At 37.5% G+C, this 21,350-nt stretch overlaps 1 protein-coding gene across 7 annotated transcripts in view; it reads left to right on the forward strand.

Annotated features, from left to right (window-relative positions):
* The window catches only part of PIBF1 (progesterone immunomodulatory binding factor 1), a 286,663-nt gene that overhangs the window by 140,893 nt on the left and 124,420 nt on the right, over window positions 1–21,350 (forward strand). For all 7 annotated transcript variants that reach the window (XM_021065663.1, XM_021065658.1, XM_021065659.1 and 4 more), the window contains exons 12-13: window positions 5,394–5,544; window positions 18,250–18,340. In XM_021065663.1, coding sequence (XP_020921322.1) covers window positions 5,394–5,544; window positions 18,250–18,340 — 242 coding nt within the window. The remainder of the gene's footprint in view (window positions 1–5,393; window positions 5,545–18,249; window positions 18,341–21,350) is intronic.

Below are 21,350 nucleotides of genomic sequence, written 5' to 3' on the forward strand. Positions count from 1 at the left end.
TGGCCCCCCTCAGTGGGTTGGTGATCTGGCATTGCTGTGAGCTGTGGTGTATGTCGAAGATGAAGCTCAGATCCCATGTTGCTGTGGAGCAGGCTGGCAGCTGTAGCTCTGATTCAACCCCTAGACTGGAAACCTATATGCTGCAGTTAGGGCCCTGAAAAGCAGAAAATATTTCAAAATAAAGTGTTGGCAAGAATACCCTTAAATGAGAAATCTCATGTAGTAAGAAAATGGAACATCCCTTCTGGAGAACAATATGGTAATCTGAGTTCAAGTCCTTAAAAAACTGACCCAGTAATTTCAGTTAAAGGAGTTTACCAAAAGAAATGTTAAAAGATGCTTATAAAACTTGGTATTCTTTGTATACATCACATTATTTATTATAGTAAAAATTGGAAGTATCTTGAATGTCCAACAATAAACAGTTTTCCATTAGTATATTAACAATTATATATTTTTTCTCTATTCATACATTATATAATTACATACAACACATTCTTGAGTGTTTTAGAATCGGGGAAATGCTTATTAAAAACATTAAATGAGTGATGCTATAATATCATTAACCTGATTAATTAGCTACTGATGTAAGTATTCATTACAATAATCTTTAAGAGATTACATTTCTGAGAAGTACTCTGGTAAATAAATCTAAGATTAATAAGATAGAGTCTCATGGAAGATAAAGCCTTAGGGAAAAAATTAAAAACTATGTTAAACACACATATTTAAAGAAACATAAGTAAAAATTGTAGATGGTGCCTACTTCTAAGCAAACCAGTGTTTGTCATTTGAAACTTTCAGATACCTTCTTTGGGAAACCGCTACAGTCATAATCTTTGTGGCCAGTTCTCCCACACATATTCAGTTAAATGAGCTCTGATTTGGTATTCTTCTTTTACAAAGTTATGATTTCATGGTTTAAATTTGATAACTCCTAGCAGTTTCTTTTTCTTTTCGCATCAGATGGCTATGATTAAGAATATGTTTTAGGAGTTCCCGTCGTGGCGCAATGGTTAACGAATCCGACTAGGAACCATGAGGTTGCGGGTTCGGTACCTGCCCCTTGCTCAGTGGGTTAACGATCCGGCGTTGCCGTGAGCTGTGGTGTAGGTTGCAGACGCGGCTCGGATGCCGCGTTGCTGTGGCTCTGGCGTAGGCCGGTGGCTACAGCTCCGATTCGACCCCTAGCCTGGGAACCTCCATATGCCATGGAAGCGGCCCAAGAGATAGCAACAACAACAACAAAAAGACAAAAGACAAAAAAAAAAAAAAAAAAAGAATATGTTTTGGGATGGGAGGATGGGGTGGGATTATATTTAGGAAGGTAGAAACATATTTCACTCACTAGTACGTTACAACATACAGTGCTGATATTTTCTAGACTATTCTATTCTGTAATTTTTAGCTGGTGGCAATTTAACTTGAATTCATGACCTCCTAAAGGTTACAATGTGCAGTATGAAAGCCACACTCCCATAGACCTACCCACTTGGCCTGTGGATGCAGGTAACTAGTAATTGTATTCTCTCGTGTAAAGATCACATATGGAGAAATACCTTTGTGGGAGTTCCCATGGTGGCACAGTGGTTAACGAATCCGACTAGGAACCATGAGGTTGCAGGTTCAATCCCTGGCCTTACTCAGTGGGTTAAGGATCCGGCGTTGCCGTGAGCTGTGGTGCAGGTCACAGACTCGGCTCGGATCCCGAGTTGCAGTGGCTCTGGCGTAGGCAGGTGGCTACAGCTCCGATTGGACCCCTAGCCTGGGAACCTCCATATGCCATGGGAGTGGCTCAAGAAAATGCAAAAAGACAAAAAAAAAAAAGAGAGAGAGAGAGAAATACCTTTGTAAAAATTATTATGATTCTAAAAATTCTGGTTGATAAAACTGAGGTTTTAGGGGAATTTCTTTGCAATATCTCCTCTGTTAAACTAGGATATTTGAGAGGACAAGGACTATTCATTTATTATTATGTCACCAATGTCTAACATGGTCCCTCACTCGTGATGAATGCTCAATAGTTATTTAATGCGGGGAGTTCCCCTAGTGGCTCAGTGGTTAACGAACACGACTAGGAACCATGAGGTTGCAGGTTTGATCCCCTGTCTCGCTCAGTGGCTTAAGGACCCGGTATTGCCAGTGAGCTGTGGTGTAGGTTGCAGACTTGGCTGGGATCCTGCATTGCCATGGCTGTGGCATAGGCTAGCGAATACAGCTCCAATTGGACCCCTAGCCTGGGAACCTCCATGTGCAGTGGGTGTGGCCCTAGAAAAGACCAAAAAAATTTTTTTAAATTATTTAATGAGTTAATGAATGGATTGATGAGTGCTAGTACCATTGTCAGAATCCATTTTTCTGAAGTAGTAGAAAGTATCTTAGACAATTGTTATTTATAGTAAATTTAGAGAGAAATAATTTCATGAAGGGTAAAGATGGTTATAATTATGTACTTTTCTGTGACTTTTACCCAGTATTCTCATTGATTTATAACTTGGGGACAATTTATTTTATTTTTCTTAATTATAACTTGCCACAAACTTCTGAAACCCTGGCTTTATATTTCTGTCTCTTTTTAAAGCAATTATTGACCTAGAATTTTATATTATCATTCATTTTATACATGTGTTATCTATATAATTTTATGTTTTATGTTATCATTATGTTTTTTAAAGAAAGGAAATACCCACTGTGAGTGCTTGATATTTAATGGATTCCCAAAAGTAGTTTACCTATTTTTGCATTCATGTTTACACTCAAATGTTCATAAACTGGTTTTTCCAAAAGATTCTTTAATGTTAATGGTCTTCCATTGGTCCAGTATTCAGGTTCTTCTGTGGCTTTCAGAAACTGTAACACATAGCAGCCACTCAGACAAATCCATAGTAAAAGAGAATTCGCCACCATGGGTACTGTGTTGGAAGACTCCCCAAATCAGAAAGTTTCCTATGAAACTATGCTATGAATGAGAATTTTAAATTGTATCTCTCAATTTAACACCGCTTTTAAATCTCTTCTTAAATTAGTATTTTGTGAAATATCTCATCTTTGACATTTTGATTCTTTAGGTATCCATTCTTTGCGGTATTTTTGTTGGGGAAAGTGGGGTACAAATGAAAGGTAGCAGTTGTATTGTGGCAATTGCCATTTAACACTGTCCTTACTGATCCTCTCTTTTGACGATGAAATTAATAAATGTCATCAGTCACCAGATTATTTTTTTTTTTTTTTTTTTTTTTGTCTTTTTAGGGCCGCATCCGCAGCATATGAAGGTTCCCAGGCTAGGGTCCAGTCAGAGCTACAGCTGCCAGCCTACACCACAGCCACAACAATGCCAGATCCAAGCTCACAGCAACACTGTATCCTTAACCCACTGAGCGAGGCCAAGGATTGAACTCGCATCCTCATGGATCGTAGTCGGGTTCATTAACCACTGAGCCACAACAGGAACTCCAGCCACCAGATTCTTTATAAGTTACATCCCAATATAACTCTATGAAAAGATACAACTCCATACAACTCAACATACCTCTATGAAAGCCCCAGATTGTTTCACTGAGCAGTGATTTTTGTTACAATAAATTAAGTCTCTAGAAAATGTATCTCTAGCCAGCAAGAATAAAGGATGCTAAAACATGAATTTTCTTTTTCTGACCCAATCAAAGACACTTGAAATCATCCTACAGATATCATTCCTATGTTGTTTTTTTCTGCACCCTTCGAAGGAATGTATTTGGAGGGTGAGGAATAATGTATAGTTTATTTGGGGGGGGGGGAGTGTAGCGTGTGTTAGTGGAAATAACAGAAGAAAATGAGATGGAGTAGATTAAAGAAAATTAAATCCAAATTTCTGCTTGTTAAAAACCGTAAATATATCTTCCACATCTTTCTCTGCAACATAGGAAGCACACAATTACATACACTTAAGGTGAACCTTGTGTCACTGGAGAAAGTAAGTTTTCTTCAAAATTGTTTCATAATCGAGAATTCAGGATAATTAAATGAGTGCATCTCATTTCTATGAATCATTTAATACAAAGTTCTCGTAATTATCTTTCCTGTGGTAGGAATAGTATTCTTCAACACTTACTATGTTCCAAGGATTCTGCTAAGCACTGTGAATTTATCCTCTTGTTTAGTCCTTCCAACAATATTCTGAAGTGGGCCTGGAAAGAATAATTATCTAGAATTACAGTACACAAGTGTCAAAGCCAGGATTGAAATCCAGATCTTTCTGGCTCCAAACCCTATTCTTACCATAATATTCTCTTCCTTCTCAAGAAATGCTACATGACTTACATTGTGTTAGGAAATAAATGTAATACCACCCCATAATTTAGTCTGTATTAGTAAGTAAACTTTCTAGGTGATTGCAATTTAATTTAAGCATTAAAACATTCCTTTGTCACTAGAAATGTCTCCTTTTTTAGTGAAATCATTATTGTCACCATAGTGATTCCTTCAATGAGTTACCATAAGAAAATAAAGGATTTTTGTTCTTACACAAAACAGCACCAATTTCCATGCCTTTTGTTTTTCTTCTTAATGATTTGTTTATCCTTTCTTTCTATACAAAGGCATTTTCTGATATTGCCCCATGTAGCACTTCACACTTACATTTTGACGGCTGCTTTGAATTTATGATTGTTCAGCAAACCAAAAATCTTATTAAAACCATGGTGAGGGTAAGTGAAATCAGCTCTGGTGGAAAACTGAAGGACTCATTATAAGTATATAATTTTTTCACACAGCTTTGTAAGCTTTGCTCAAATAACTGAGATCACCAGATAAATAACCTCCACCTAGGTGAGGATAGTATTATTGCATTTCCTGAATTCTAACAATCAAATGCTAATGTTACTCCTGTAACTATTTCTCAGTTTTAAAGTTGTTTTTTTTTTTTTTCTTTTTCTTTTTTTCTTTTTAAGGCTGTACCTGAGGCATATATAAGTTCCCAGGCATATATAGAGTCAAATCGGAGCTGCAGCTGCTGGCTTATGCCACAGCCACAGCAATAACTGGATCCAAGCCTCATCTGTAACCTATACCACAGCTCACAACAATGCCAGATACTTAACCCACTGAGTGAGGCCAGAGATTGAACCTGCATCCTCGTGGATATTGGCCGGGTTCATTACCATTGAGCCACCCCCGACGGAAACTCCTAAAGTGTTTTTCAATGTATATACTAAAGTGCTTCATAATTTTCAGTTAAAAACCAATGAATTATTTTCTTCAGAAATAAATGTATTTTACCTCCTCTGCCATCTTAATTGAGCTACTTTTTCTTCATGTCTAAATCGTTTTTAAAAAATAGTTTTTGTTTCATGTTTTTGTCTTAACTGTTAACCTATTTAATTCTGCCATTGCAATTATTTTTCTTCCACTATTAGGTTTTAACTAAAGAATTTTATGGTCTCCAGTCCTCTTCTGAAAAACGCATTACTGAACTTCAAGCACAGAACTCTGAACATCAGGCAAGGCTAGACATTTATGAGAAACTGGAAAAAGAGCTTGATGAAATAATAATGCAAACTGCAGAAAGTAAGTCTCCCATCACTCCACTCACACAGCTTTTTTTATGGCAGCACAAGAAGGAACCTGATATCATTTATAAAACTGCTTTGGTATATTTCTTTGAAATATAACTTGTTACTTTCTTTGGAAAAATATTTTATATTTTAAAAATTAATTACAGCAGTGGATCCAAAAAAAAATGACTAATAATCATAGATTTTATCTTTTCATTTATTTAGCTCGTTCATTCAACATTATTAAGTGATTACATATGCCAGATCTGGGGATATGGAGTTCATACAATAATTCTTGCTTCTAGGTGTTCCTAGTCTGGTCTACTGAAAGAGACAAACACATTCACAGGTAATTAAAGTGCGCTAGCAAGAGATAGGCAGTTCTTGGTAAAGTACAGAAGAGATCATGAAATAATTCCATGTTAGAGATAAGGAAGCCCTAACAGTCGAGGTGACATTTGAATGAGTCTTGAAGGGCAGGTAGAAGAAATTCATTGACTACTCTGTTATAGACTTTGACCTTTAATTTCTACTTCCTTTTTTCCCTCTGATTTGTCATCTTCCTATCTTGTCCCTGACTCCCAGGGAATATTTTAAATTAACATTTCATCATTGACTATGATGTTTGCTACTGTACATTCTTTTTTTTCAAAAAATAATAGTGGCATTCTTGTAAAAGTGGGTTTAAACTTCAGTGGAAGTTACGGTTGACTCTCTTTGGGGCAGGGCACATTTTCTTATAAAGACTGTATCTATTGATAGGTCAATTTAAGAAAAACATTTTTTTTTTAGATTTCTAAGGTCAGTGTCTGATAACTGTAATAGTTTCCAAATTTATCTTCAGTTTCTTCACTTGAGTCATAGTAATCTTTATAAATTACAGATTTGATCACACCATATACCTGCTTTAATGCTTCTATCAATTTAAGACAGCCTAGGAGTTCCCGTTGTGGCTCAGTGGTTAACCAATTCGACTAGGAACCATGAGGTTGCGGGTTCGATCCCTGGCCTTGCTCAGTGGGTTAAGGATCTGGCGTTGCTGTGAGCTGTAGTGTAGGTTGCTGACGTGGCTGGGATCCTGCGTTGCTGTGGCTCTGGTGTAGGCCAGTGGCTACGGCTCTGATTAGACCCCTAGCCTGGGAACCTCCATATGCCGCAGGAGTGGCCCAAGAAATGGCAAAAAGACAAAAAAAAAAGACAGCCTAAAGTCAAATTCCTTAGCATGTCTTTTATGACTAGACTCATTTGTCTTTCTACTTTTTATACCTTTTCATTCCCCTTACTTTGAAACTTCCATACCCTTTCTTAACTCTATAACTTTGCAGATATCCATCTAAACAAATTAGGAATAGAAGAAAACTTCCTCAATCTGGTAAAAGATGTCTTTTAAAAACCTACAGCTAATATCATACCTATTAAATGCTTTCTCTTTAAAGGAAAGTGCTAGGTAAGGATTTCTATTTTTTTAACTGAATGACTTTATTATATTGATAGATGTACAGCAATCATCACAACCCAATTTTATAGCAAACCCAAACCCCCAGCCCATCTGCCCCCACTTCCCCGAACCTGTCTCCTTTGGAAACCGTAAGTTTTTCAAAGTCCGTGAGCCAGTATCTGTGCTGCTAAGAAGTTCATGTATCCTTTTTTTTTAGATTCTGCATGTAAGTGATAGCATATGATGTTGGTGTCTCACTGTCTGACCAACTTCACTTAGCATGATACTTTCTAGGTCCATCCATGTTGCTGCAAATGCCATTATTTCATTCCTTTTTATGGCCAAGTAATAGTCCATCTTCTTTATCCACTCCTCTGTTGATGGACATTTAGGTTGCTTCCTTGTCTTGGCTATTGTGTATAGAGCTGCAGTGAACATTGGAGTACATGTATGTTTTCTAGTCATGGTTTTCTCTGGATAGATGCCCAGGAGTGGGATTGATGAATCAAATAGTAATTCTATTCTTAGTTTTTTGAGGAATCTCCATACTGTTTTTCATAGTGGTTGCACCAGTTTATAGTCCTACTAACAGTGCAATAGGGTTCCCTTTTCTCACAACTCTCCAGCATTTATTGTTTGTAAACCTTTTGATGATGGTCATTCTGGCTGGTGTAAGGTGGTACCTAATAGTAGTTTTGATTTGCATTTCTGTAATAATTAGTGATGTTGAACATCTTCTCATGTGTTTTTTGGCCACCTATATGTCTTCTTGGGAGAACTGTTTGTTAAGATCTTCTGCCCATTTTTTGATAGGGTTGTATGTCTTTTTGGTATTGAGTTATAGGAGGTGTTTATAAATTTTGGAGATTAATCCCTTGTCAGTCGATTCATTTACAAATATTTTCTCCCAATCTGTGTGTTGTCTTTTCATTTTGTTTAGGGTTTCCTTTGCTGTGCCAAAACTCTTAAGTTTAGGACTTCTATTTTAAAACTTGTGTCAGAGTTCCCATTGTGGTTCAGCAGTAATGAACCAGCCCAACTAGTATCCATGAGATTGCGGGCTTGATCCCTGGCCTCACTCAGTGGGTTAAGAATCCAGCATTGCTATGAGCTGTGATGTAGGTCACAGATGCAGCTCGGATCCTTGGTTGCTGTGGCTGTGGTATGGGCCAAACTGCAGCTCCAGTTTGACCCCTAGCCTGAGAACTTCCATATGCTGTAGGTGTGGCCCTAAAACAGAACAAAACACTTGTGTCAAACATTATGATTATGCTCGGGCTCCTAGCCAGTAAAATAAGACCAGGAGGGAAAAAAAAAGTATAAAGATCAGAAAGGAAAACAGATTACAAATCAGTCGCTAACACTGTTAAGTAAATTTAACAGAGTACAAAAATGTATGAGGAGCAAACAATTGGATAAAGAAATTTTAAAAGCAGTCTTATTTACAGTAGTATTAAAAAACACAAAATAGGAGTTCCCGTTGTGGCACAGTGGTTAATGAATCTGACCAGGAACCATGAGGCTGTGGGTTCGATCCCTGGCCTCGCTCAGTGGGTTAAACGATCCGGCGTTGCTGTGAGCTGTGGTGTACATTGCAGATGTGGCTCAGATCTGGTGTTGCTGTGGCTCTGGTGTACACCCATGGCTACAGCTCCGATTAGACCTGGGAACCTCCATATGCCACAGGAGCAGCCCTAGAAAAGGCAAAAAAAAAAAAAAACCACAAAATACTTAGAAGTAAATTAACAACACAAAATACACACCATTGCAAGAGAAAATAGACCTACTAAAATATCAAGTGATATATCATGAATTCTGTAAATTCAGTGTTGTCTCAGTCATAATTCCTTTTTTTTAAATTTTTATATTCCACTTATATGGAAATGCAAAGGACTATTAAAAGGTCCACTTTTAATAATACCACTACAGTCCTACTAGATGGCTGAAATTAGCAAGACTGGCTGGCTGTACCACCAAATGTTGGTGAGACTGTGGAACCACTAGCACTTTCTTAGAAAATCAAACTACCTATCCAGTGGTGCAACAATTTCATTCCTAATTACTTACCCAAAAGCAAAGAAAGCATATGCATGCTACAAAAACCAAAATAATTTTGAAAAAAAAAAAAAAGAACAAAGTTGGAAGACATACTGTTTGACTTCAAGATTTCATATAAAGCTACAGTATCAAGCTAGTATACTCTTGGCATAGGGGAAGACAAAATACAACAGCAAAAGCAAATAGAGAATTTGGCATAAGGAAAGACAAATACAGCAACAATAGAATAGAGAACTAAGAAATAGACCCACACTTGTATGACTGGTTTTTTTTTTTTTTTGCCATTTCTTGGGCCGCTCCCTCAGCATATGGAGGTTCCCAGGCTAGGGGTCGAATCGGAGCTGTAGCCCGGCCTACACCAGAGCCACAGCAACGCGGATCCGAGCCGCGTCTGCAACCTACACCACAGCTCACGGCAACGCCGGATCGTTAACCCACTGAGCAAGGGCGGGGATCGAATCCACAACCTCCTGGTTCCTAGTCGGATTCGTTAACCACTGCGCCACGACGGTAACACCTGAATTTTTTTTTTTTTTAATAAAGGCAGCAACCATTCAACTGGAGAAAGGAAAGTCTGTTCAGTAAGTGGTGCTAAAAAAATTGGACATCTTTTTGAAAATGAATCTAAACTTTATTTCATACTGTACACCAATATTAATTTGAGATGAGGCCTACAAGTAACAGATAAAACTACAAACCTTTAGTAGAAAACATAGGTATTTTTGCATCTGGATGTAGCTTAAATTTCCTAGACAGGATCCTGGACAGATACTATAAAAGAAAACTGTATAAAGTAGACTATCATGATTAAAAACTTCTGCTCTTTTATTTATTATTTATTAATTTATTTGTCTTTTTGCCATTTCTTGGGCTGCTCCCTCAGGATATGGAGGTTCCCAGGCTAGGCATCTAATCGGAGCTGTAGCCACCAGCCTACACCAGAGCCACAGCAACTCAGGATCCAAGCCGCGTCTGTGACCTACACCACAGCTCACGGCAACGCCGGATAGTTAACCCACTGAGCAAGGCCAGGGACTGGACCCCCAACCTCATGGTTCCTAGTCGGATTCGTTAACCACTGCGCCACGACGAGAACCCAAACTTCTGCTCTTTTAAAAGACATCTTTTTTTTTTTTGCAAAATAAAATACGTATATTTAAACAATTACATTCATACAGATTATTATATCATGGATCTTAAGAAACAGATTAAGTGACTCCCTCTGGAGAAGTGGAATGGAAAATATGCTGAGACAAATAGGAAATTTATTCTATACTTTACCCATTTTGTATGGCTTTCATCTTTACTATTTAGTATTATTTATTACATTTCAATTTTTCTTTAAAAATTAGCATTATATTAAAATTTTGTATATTATGCAACTAAAATTTATAAGGAAGAAAGCCTTATATACCATTAAATATTTTATTATAGCATAATAAAAAGAATAACTTAACTGGTAAGAATAACAAAAATAATACACCTTCTGAAAAGAAGTAAAATATAAAATGCATAAATTGGTTAAAAAACAGTGTAACTATATAAATATGTCCTCACAATTTGTTACATCTTATTGATTCTTCAATAAAGGCATTACACCATTCTAGGTGATGTGATAAACAAGACATTATAGACTTTACATTGTACCATGGAGAGAAATGGTTATTAAAGATACAATTGTAGAACTATATTGTTTAATTGTACAGTTGCATTATTTAATTATAATCATCATAAATTCTTTGATGGAGAGGAAAACAGAATCAGTTCTAAGGAGACTTCAGCATTCCAAGAATGATGTCAGATGACCCCTTCATAGTGGATTCTGAACTTATTTACTATGAGATATATTTCTTCTTCAGAAATTCCTTGTTTGTGTATCAGTTGTAGATTTTGGTTGGCAGTTATTCTGAAGTTTTGATATAAGAGTCTACATGTATATGAGATGGTTTAAGTTGTTGTTCTCATAATTGCAAGTTCATCTCCAGTGTCCTGCATTTGTACCCACCTCTTCTCATGATTTCTGATTTTGGAGGTGTAATTGTACATGGGTGATTTTGTATCTTTACTGCATATATACCTTTACTGGTGAGCCTTGTCATTTGTGGAATTTTTGTTTCCTGTTGCTGTCTTTTCTTTTCTGCCTAGAGAAGTTCCTTTAGTATTTGTTGTAAGGCTGGTTAAGTGTTGCTGAATTCTCTCAACTTTTGCTTATCTGTGAAGGTTTTGATTCTCCTTCAAATCTGAATGAGGGCCTTGCTGGGTAAAGTAATCTTGGTTGGAGGTTTTTTCCTTTCATCATGTTAAGTATATCATGCCACTCCCTTCTGGCCTGCAGAGTTTCTGCTGAAAAATCTTCCAATAACCGAATCGGGATTCCCTGTATGTTACTTGTTTCTTTTCCCTAGCTGCTTTCAAGATTTTCTCTTTGTCTTTAATTTTGGTCAGTTTGATTAATATGTGTCTCAGTGTCTTCCTCCTTGAGTTTATTTTATATGGTACTCGTTGTGCTTCCTGGATTTGAGTGAGTGGTTCTTTTCCCATGTGAGGGAAGTTTTCGGCTATTACCTCTTGGAATATTTTTTCTGTCCCCTTCTCTCTCTCTTCTCCTTCTGGCACCCCTGTAATACAGATGTTTTTGCGTTTCACGTTGTCCCAGAGTTCTCTGAGACTCTCTTCATTTGTTTTCAATCTTTTTTCTCTTTTCTGTTCTACATCTGTAATTTCCACTAATCTGTCCTCCACCTCGCTTATTCGTTCTTCTGCCTCCTGTATTCTGCTGTTGGCTGCTTCTAATGAGTTTTGTATTTCAGTTATTATATTTTGCATCTCTTCTTAAGTTTTATATCTTTTATCTCTTTGGTCATTGTTTCCTATAAGTTACCCATCTTTGCCTCCAGTTTATTTCCAATGTCTTGCATCATCTTCAGCATCAACAGTCTAAAGTCTTTTTCCTGAAGGCTGAGAATCTCCTCATTGCTTAGCTGATTCTCTTGGGTTTTTCCTTTCTCCCTCATCTGAGTTGTAGTTCTCTGTCTTTTCATTTTTATAGGTTTTTGGTGTGGTGACCTTTTTACCGATAATAGGGTTGTAGCCTCTCTTACTTCTGGTGTCTGCCCCCCTTGTGGCTGAAGTCAGTATGGGGGCTTGCTGTAGGCTTCCTGATGGGAGGGGCTGATGCCTGCCCACTGGTAGGTGGAGCTGATTCCTATCCCTCTGGTGGGTGGGGCTTAGTCTCTGGATGGGATTAGAGGCAGCTGTTTGCCTGGGGGGTCTTTAGGTAGCCTGTTTACTGAGGGGCGAGGCTGTGATCCCACTTGGATGGTTGTTTGCCCTGAGGCTTCTCAGCACTGACTGACAGGTGGGACCAGATTTTCCCCAAATGGCCACCTCCAGAGAAAGGCAGCTGCTGAATATTCCCAAGAGCTTTGCCTTCAATGTCTCTCCCTCACAACAAGCCATATTGACCCCTTTTTCCCAGGATCTCCTCCATGAACTGCAGTCAGGTTTGACCCAGATTCCTATGGAGCCCTTTCTCTGCCCTGGGACCTGGTGCACATGAAAGTCTGTGTGCGCCTTTTAAGAATGGGGTCTCTGTTTCCCCCAGTCCTGTGGAGCTCCTGTACACAAGCCCCACTGGCCTTCAATGCCGGATGCTCCAGGGGCTCTTTCTCCCAGTGCCAGATCCCCACACGTGAGGGTTTGATGTGGGACTCAGAACTCTCACTCCTGTAGGTGAGTCTCTCTCTGTGAACCAGTTAGTTTTCAGTCTGTGGAGCTTCCCACCAGGAGGTATGGGGTTGTTTATATCGTGAAATCGCCCCTCCTACCTATTGATGTGGCCTCCTCTTTCTCTTCTGGAGTAGGGTATTTTTTTAAGGTTTCTGGTCCACTTGGGTGGGGATTGCTCAGCTTTCCGTTGTGAATTTTGTTGTTTTTAGGAAAGAAGTTGAGCTCCAGTCCTTCTATTCCGTCTTAATCCTCTGTCTCTTTAAAAAATCTTTAAGAAATGAATAGCCAAACAAAAGAGTAGGAGAAAGTAATCCCAGTCTTATATCTGACAAAGGAATGATATAAGAAATATAGAATGAAATGAAACAAGAAATTAAGAAAATGCCACAGAGAAAATACTCAAAAAGTCTTGACATAAGATTATCCAGGTGGGCCCATTTCAAGGGTCTTTATAAGAAAGAAGGTGATGTGATGTGAAAGCAGAAGTCAGAGAGAGTGGATTTGACAGTGCAAAGAAAATGTTATTAAGTAAATCGTAAGGAAGAGAAAATATATTTACAGTACTGTGCTGTATATATCAATACTGTAAATTTACATGTTTTTATGAGATGAACTATATGTCAATACCTATATCAATATTGTCTTATATGATGCAAAACACTGTATATATTATATGTATTATTAACACTAGACATCAAAAATGAAAAGACAGAAGGAGTTCCCATTGTGACTCAGCAGTTAAGAACCCACTAGTATTTATGAGGATGCAGGTTCGATTGCCTCCTTACTCAGTGGGTTAAGTATCTGACATTGCTGCAAGCTGTGGCCCAGGACTTCCATATGCCGCACCTGCAGCCATAAAAAGAGAAGATAATGTGAGAAAGAAATTCACATTTATTTGCAGACATTAAAATTCATGCATGGGTAATGAAGAAGCAGGAGTATGATTGCTTTATGATTGCCTGGTGTAATCCGTGTGATGGCTTCACGGTAGCCTAGCCTATGCACTAATGAATGAATTACTATAAAATGTTTATGGCATACAATGCTACAGTCATATTCATACTAAAGTATTGGAAACATTGTTAATTTTTTTTTTAAATCACCAACCTTTGATGATAACCTGATAGCTTCTCCAATTATGAGAGAGAAAGAGGCATATGGTACAGTAATGTAATTCTTTGAAAGCAGTTATAAAACAGTAAAAAAACTAACACATTCATTTTATATTGAATATTACTTTCCTTATACCTATATAAGGATAAAGTAGCATCTACTTATAATTTATGCATTCATGACATACTTAACTTTTTCTTAGTTTTTCAATATTTCAAAACTACATGCTTCATCTGCAAGATTTTTCAAATTGTTGCAAGTCTCCAAAATTTTTTCCCAGTGTATTTATTGAAAAATATTTATATATAAGTGGGCAGGCCCATGCATTTCAAATTCATTTTATTTGAGATTTAATTGTACATATTCTCAAAATGTGTTGACTGATAGACAAGATTTGTACCTTCACTATATATAAATTTTATTTTTAAAAAACTATAAATACTGTTGAACTCTAGTTGATGATTTACTGTTGAACTGTCTGGGGTGAAGGCAGAAGTCCGCAACTTATTTTGAAATGCATCAAGAAAAGATAAGATAGATTGTTGGCTAGACACAGTGCTGGATAGATGTGTGATAAATAAATACAACACAGTGTTTAATTTATAATCCAGATGCATATGTATGTGCATATGCCTTTCAACTTTTCCATATGTGTGTTTTCTTAATAAAATATTTAGAAAATATATAGAAATTATTTTTTTGCTATGCTATTGTACAAACCATCTTAAAACTATCTTAGAATAAAATATATTAACTGGTATTTGGAAGATCAATAAACCAGATTCTTTTCTATCCATTCGCATCAGAAATTGGAATATTCCTATACTTGTTTAATGAATACTTATTGATTAAACAAAATTTTTAAAATATAAGCACAAAACATTCCATTTTAGTACTATAATGTATGTAGTATTCAAAGGATTATTATCATCAAAACTCTTCTTTTTTTTGTTTTTTTGTTTGTTTGTTTTTTAGCTTTTTAGGGCTGCTCCTGCGGCATATGGAGGTTCCCAGGCTAAGGATCATATTGGAACTACAGCTGCTGGCCTATACCACAGCCACAGCAATACAGGATCTAAGCATGAACACAGGATCTGAGCCACATTTGCAGCTGTGACCTACACCACAGCTCAGGGCAATACCAGATCCTTAACCCACTGAGCAAGGCTGGGATTGAACCCAACCTCATGTTTCCTAGTCGGACTCATTTACACTGCACCACGATGGGAACTCCCCTCTTCTGTCTTAAATCACCTTCCTTTGATGTTCTTCTCCATCACTTTTGTTGTCTCTTCTATCTAATTCTTTCCGGTTCCCAGCTGATTTTTTCCCCCTCATCCTCTTCAATTCTTACCTCCTTTTTGTGTAGTCTTATCTCTTTTCTACAATTTCAGTTACTATCCACTGGCTACCGATTCCACAGGTCTGTATGGAGTTCTTGCAGTCATTGAGAATGTGACATTACTTACATTTTCTCTTCTTTCCCTGAAACTTACTGATTTTCTTGTCTTCTGCATCTGTTAATATGGTTAGGGCATCTATTTACCCAACTAACTTTTGACAGTTTTGATTTCTCCCTATCCTAGTGTCATCTCACATCCACTTGTCTAGAATCCAAGTTCTTTTCTCCATCCTGTTGTTATAATGGACCATGTCTCAATTGGATTATTACTGTAAATTATGAGGAGTTCTCTGTGCTGCCATTCTAGGCCATCTTTTTCCCATTATTGGAATTTTCTTCTTAATATCATCATCAACAACAGAAAATCTATAGGTCATGTCACCTACCTGTATCGATCGCTTTTGTTTTCTTGTTGAGTATCCAATAAAATCCAAACTCCTTAGCCTAGCAAACAAGACTTTAGTCCCATTCACAGTTGGAATTTAGCCTATCTTCCTGCTACTATTGTACTTCCAACTAACTTCAGCCACTTTTCTCACAATTATCGTAACTCACAGCTCATTGTGGATCCTTTCTGCTCCTTCTCCATGAATGTCAGCCTCCCCATACCTTTCTCATGCCTCCAGCATGGGACAAATAGCGGCATACTTCGAACATAGTTGCTCTGGGCTTCTACGACATGTTCATACCTCTTTAGTGCACTTACTGTGTTATATAGTACATTGTTCCCGTCGTTAAATCACCCTAGAATTGTTATCCGATGAGTTATTGATCTAATAAGTATTAAACTCAAACTTAAGTTGCCTGTCAATGTCCGATGGTTTTTGAGATGTTAACTAAATTTACCCATCTCTCTTCTGAACTTAGAACATTTAGTGAGACAAGAGTAGGGTAGGTCTCTGAATGCCAGCTCTAGTTCCTATAGAGCTGAATTGGAGACCTCAACTCGGCTTGAAGCCATGATAGCTGATAACTCTATTGGCAATGGCCTATAGCATCGCTTGCTTCTACATATCCCTTGTAACTAATAATCCTACCTCTGAGAACTGATCTTGGTTCACTATTAAAAATATATATATATCTATATTAAGATAAGAGGGCTAAGATAATGAAAAAAAAAAAATATAAAAATATATATATATATATATATATGGCTAAAGAGTTCCCGTTGCAGCTTGTGGTTAACGAATCCAACTAGGAACTATGCAGTTTGATCCCTGGCCTCGCTCAGTGGTTAAGGATCTGGCATTGCCATGAGCTGTGGTGTAGGTTGCAGACACGGCTTGGATCCCGAATTGCTGTGGCTGTGGCACAGGCCAGCAGCTGTAGCTCCAATTAGACCCCTAGCCTGGGAACCTCCATATGCTGCGGGAGCAGCCCCAAAAAGCACACACACACACAAAAAATAGGGTTAAATTGAAGGAAAACACTTATGAATATTCCTAAAATGTTTACTCCAGAAGGTCAAACAACCAATTAGCTCGTATTATAGTGATAGGCCTACAGATAGTCAGCTTCTCTTACCAGTGTGAAATATGTGGCTTTGTTTTTAACTGGAAACACTTCTGAAAGAAGATTCTCTTGACATTAATAATGGTTGTTGATAAATAATATTATAAAAATTGTTATGTCTTAGGCTGCTTTAAATTGAACTAGTAAATCTGTAGTTTTTATGGCCTTTGATAAAATATTTTTTCAATCCCAACTTAACAGTAAAATTGTCATTGTATTTAAACTTTTACCCATAAAATGTGAACCTGTAAGTTAAAATTTCTTTTGGGGAGTGGTGTGACAACAGCAAAATTTAGAAGTAAACGGTGTTGCTGTATTTTTGGTAATTTTTTTTTAAAGAGCCATCAATACATTCTTAGGACTGTACTTTTTTTTCCATAGATAGCCTACTTGATGGCATAATTTTATTATTGCAAGTTAGGATAAAGCTGTTCTTCTGATAAAATAATAAGCACCTTTCTTAATTAAAAATAATCATTTCTGGGACTTCCTGTTGTGGCGCAGTGGAAATGAATCCAACTGCTGTCCATGAGGATGCTGATTTGATCCCTGCCCTCACTCAGTCGGTCAGCAATCCAGCATTACTGTGAGCTGTGGTGTAGGTCACAGATGATGTGGCTCGGATCCCGCATACAACAAGAAAACTTAACATGTCATATTATGCAATCACTTAAACCTCTTAAAAATAAATGGAAAAATCCAAACAAGCATATAACTTTAAGAAATATGCTGCTGCTTACAAATGGCCTGTTTGAGATTATGCATTAGCCCTTTTTTTTTTTTTTTTTCCAATGGGAAAGTAAGGTTTATTGGTGGGTGTGAATAAGGAGGGGACAGCACAGAGGCTCTCATGAGTGCAGGGCATGCCATGTGTCCAGGGGGCCACAATTAGGAATCCATTTGACCCCACAGCCATTGGGATGCGCTGCTTTTCTGCCACCATGTTTCAAATTCATCTGCGTTAAACTTAGTAAATCTCTACTTGCTGGAGATGTGGGTCTTATGGCAGCCAGGGAACTTGTACTTAGCCCTGCATAGGGCCTCGATCACATGCTTCTTGTCCTGGAGCTCAGTGTGGAAGGACATTATGACTTGGCCAACAAGGACCCTAGCCACTGTGCCCAGGGCTTTCCAAAGGCACTGCACATACCCGTCTGGAGCCTAGAATGGGGGCAGCATGCTAGGCATGAATGTCCACTGAAAAGGGCTGTCTCCAAGGTCCCTTAGGGCGATGCATACAGGCAGCAGGCTTTGTACACACACTAGCAAGGAGGCTGCTGTTTGCAGCCATTGCACACTAGGCCCCCTCAGGGAAAAGAGCATGGTCAGCTTAATTGGCTGCAAAAACCCTTTTTAATGTTTTTATGCTCCCTAATTCATTACTCTGACCACTTTTATTTTCACTTCTGCCATGCTTTTTAAGAAAAAAAAAATTTCACATGGTACACTTTATTGTTTTCCAGTTGAAAATGAAGATGAGGCCGAAAGGATTCTTTTTTCCTATGGCTATGGTGCTAATGTTCCCACAACAGCTAAAAGACGACTAAAGCAAAGGTAAAATCAATGTATATTTGTTTTACTTATCAAGCTAAATGTAATTACATTATGCTTTTTGATAATGTGCTGAACAGAGTGACAGAATAAAGTTACTTTATTCTCAGTATGCTAAATATTAAATTGCTCACAAAATAAACACAGTAATAATCATGCATTTCTTGTATTTTTAAGTGGGTTTAATGGTAGTAGAATAAAAGTGTACATTAGGATTTTCCTAAAATTGGATTCAGTGATGATGACGCCATTTTAAATTTATTTTCACCTTAATTTCAGGTGCATTACAAATGCTATTGTACCAACAATTTTCAGGTTAAAATTAATGAGTTATGCTTCCTTTTTTTTCCTCTCTTTTTTTTTTTTTTAAACTCACCTGCCTACCCTTTCTTGACATGTACTTGAGGAAGAGATAGAAGTTGAAAGAGAGAAACAGAGGTAGCATAAATATTGTGATTGAAATTATAAGAGACTTTGTGAAGGTCAATAAAATTTTTAGAAGATCCTCTAGTTATTTTGTGAGATATAATTTAAAATACACTCAGAGAAAATTGTACCGATATTAATTTGGTTTCTAGTTGACCTAACCCCTAACTCCTTTCTCCCACCCCAGTTCATCATGCTTTGCAAAAAGAACCCCTTTTGCTACCAGAACAAATCTAAATGTTTCTGTTAGACTTCTTAGCCCTTCCATGTGGCCCTACCTCTCCTGCCTATTTGCCGCTCTACTCAAAGTAAGAATAGAATATCTCTCTGCCTATAAACATCTATTTTCGACATACCGTCCAATACAGCATTTGTGTTATCTCATTAGCTCTCATTTCCCGTGTGTCCCTAGCTAGATGGAAAGTTCCTCAAGGTCAGCAACTACATCTTATTCTTGTTTATTCGCCATTGTCTTCCCCTAGCATGATGTGAAATAACTCGTAGTAGAACTGTCTCTTCATCTGAGTATTTGAGGATTCAAAGCCGCTTGTTTATCTATTATTTTTACATGAATTGATTTAATTTAAACATTTAAAGACATTAAATGCTAAGTACCCAAAACAATCCATCTCAATTTTAATATTTTTGTAGACGCTTGGAAGTGATGGCTCAGAGGAAAATGTGGCTATCTTATCTTTGTGGCTATCTAAAACAACGTAAGATATAGACCATTTTATGAGAAGTAACAAAAGGATGCTTAGAGGTTGTGTTTCTTGTTACACTAAATAGGATAGATGACTACCAGATATCAAAATGTAGCTGGAATAGTGAATTCTGTTCAGTGAAGATGCAAGTATTTCTAAATTACGTATTATTTAAAAAATCGGTTATAGTCCCATTCCATTCCCATTCTCCACTGAGTCCCTCCAAAGGTCACCAAGGATGACCTAAGATAACTTGTAATTTTCAGCATATCTGTTTTTGAGCTTTATGTTGCCAGCAGAGGAATAAAAATGTAGTTTTGTAGTTTTGCACCTGAGGCATGTGGAAGTTCCCAGGCCAGGGATCAAACCTACACCATAGAAGCCACCCAGGCCATGGCAGTGACAATGCCAGATCTTTAACCCACTGAGCCGCAAGAGAACTCCAGTGACCTTTTTTTTGGTTAGTGGCAAATGATTGAAATTCGAAGAAGATCATTCTCTTCTCTACTTTAGCATCTGATTCCTTCAAAAGAATCTTTGTCACAAGAAAAAAATATTTTTTTTCTGTTGTAAGCTTCCTTTCTTCAGTCCTAAATGCTGAGTTCCTCAAAAATTGAAAGCAATTATTGTTGTTACCTTACTATTTTTTTAAATTTCCCAAACAGATGTTGATTTCTTAGTATTCAGAGTGAGGATTTAAGGAAGCACAACTGATTCATATTCTGAATAATCTTAACTGTCCAAATATTTCTAAAGATTTTATCACTGAGCTATCTATGTGCCTTGAACAAGTGCCTAATGGGCATGCTATTAATATCTGCTACCAGCTGGGGCCAGGCATTCTTCTCATGATGAACCAGAGGGTTATTTTGAGGAAGTGCTTCTCAGGTCATCTAAACTGAGTGAAGGGAAAGTAAGTCTAGATATCCAAAGGGGACATTTATGCCTTCCTTTGCCTGTTCATTCACCAACTTTAATTGAGTGCCTACTGTATGCACAAAATTGACCAATGGCACAAAAGATCGCTGTTGAGGGTCTGATGCATTTCTGAAGTTTTCCCAAGTCCATATTTGACTTCCTAATGCATGTCTGTAAAGAAGTCAGTGGCTTGGCACTCTCATTTGAGATGAAAGCAATATAACCTTAGAGAGAATCTAAATTTAATTCTTCACTTTGAAATTAAAGCGATGGAAACTTAAAGGTGAACTATAAAATAACTCATTCAGAACGACACATGAAATAGTTGCATAATAAAGTTTTCATCACACCTCAGCCTATACCAAAATATGTTAAAATTTCAAAGGAATTTATTGCCCCACTGCTGCACAGTATATCTCATTCATACATAATTCAATTTAAAATCTGATCCTTTCAACAGCCAGATTTATGTATTTTAGGATAACACCTAATTGGAGGGGGTTTCTGATTATTAAAAATAATACATATTTATTTTAGAAAACTAGGAAAAATACTGGTAATCCTACCTTCCAAAGATAAACATTTAAAAATGTATACAGTTGCATATATTTTCTTACGTATTTAGAGAATTATGGTGTGTAACTTAGAAGTTTAATTTCACCCGGAACATTTTTTATGTCCTTGACCATTTTTATTCTTTTTTGGGGGTGGGGAGAGAAAGGCAGTTGCACTCATGGCATGGGATGTACAAGTTCCTCCAGAGATCAAAGCAGTGACCTGAGCCACAGCAGTGAAAACACTGGAGCATTAACCCACTGTGCCACAAAAGATTTTTTTTTTGGGTTTTTTTTTTTTTTTTTAGGGCCACACCCACAGCATATGGAGGTTCCCAGGCTAGGGGCTGAATAAGAGCTGTAGTCGCCAGCCTACACCACAGCTCATGGCAAGGCTGGATCCTTAACCCA

This window comes from Sus scrofa, chromosome 11, assembly GCF_000003025.6.
Source record: "Sus scrofa isolate TJ Tabasco breed Duroc chromosome 11, Sscrofa11.1, whole genome shotgun sequence".
NCBI classification, from domain to species: domain Eukaryota; kingdom Metazoa; phylum Chordata; class Mammalia; order Artiodactyla; family Suidae; genus Sus; species Sus scrofa.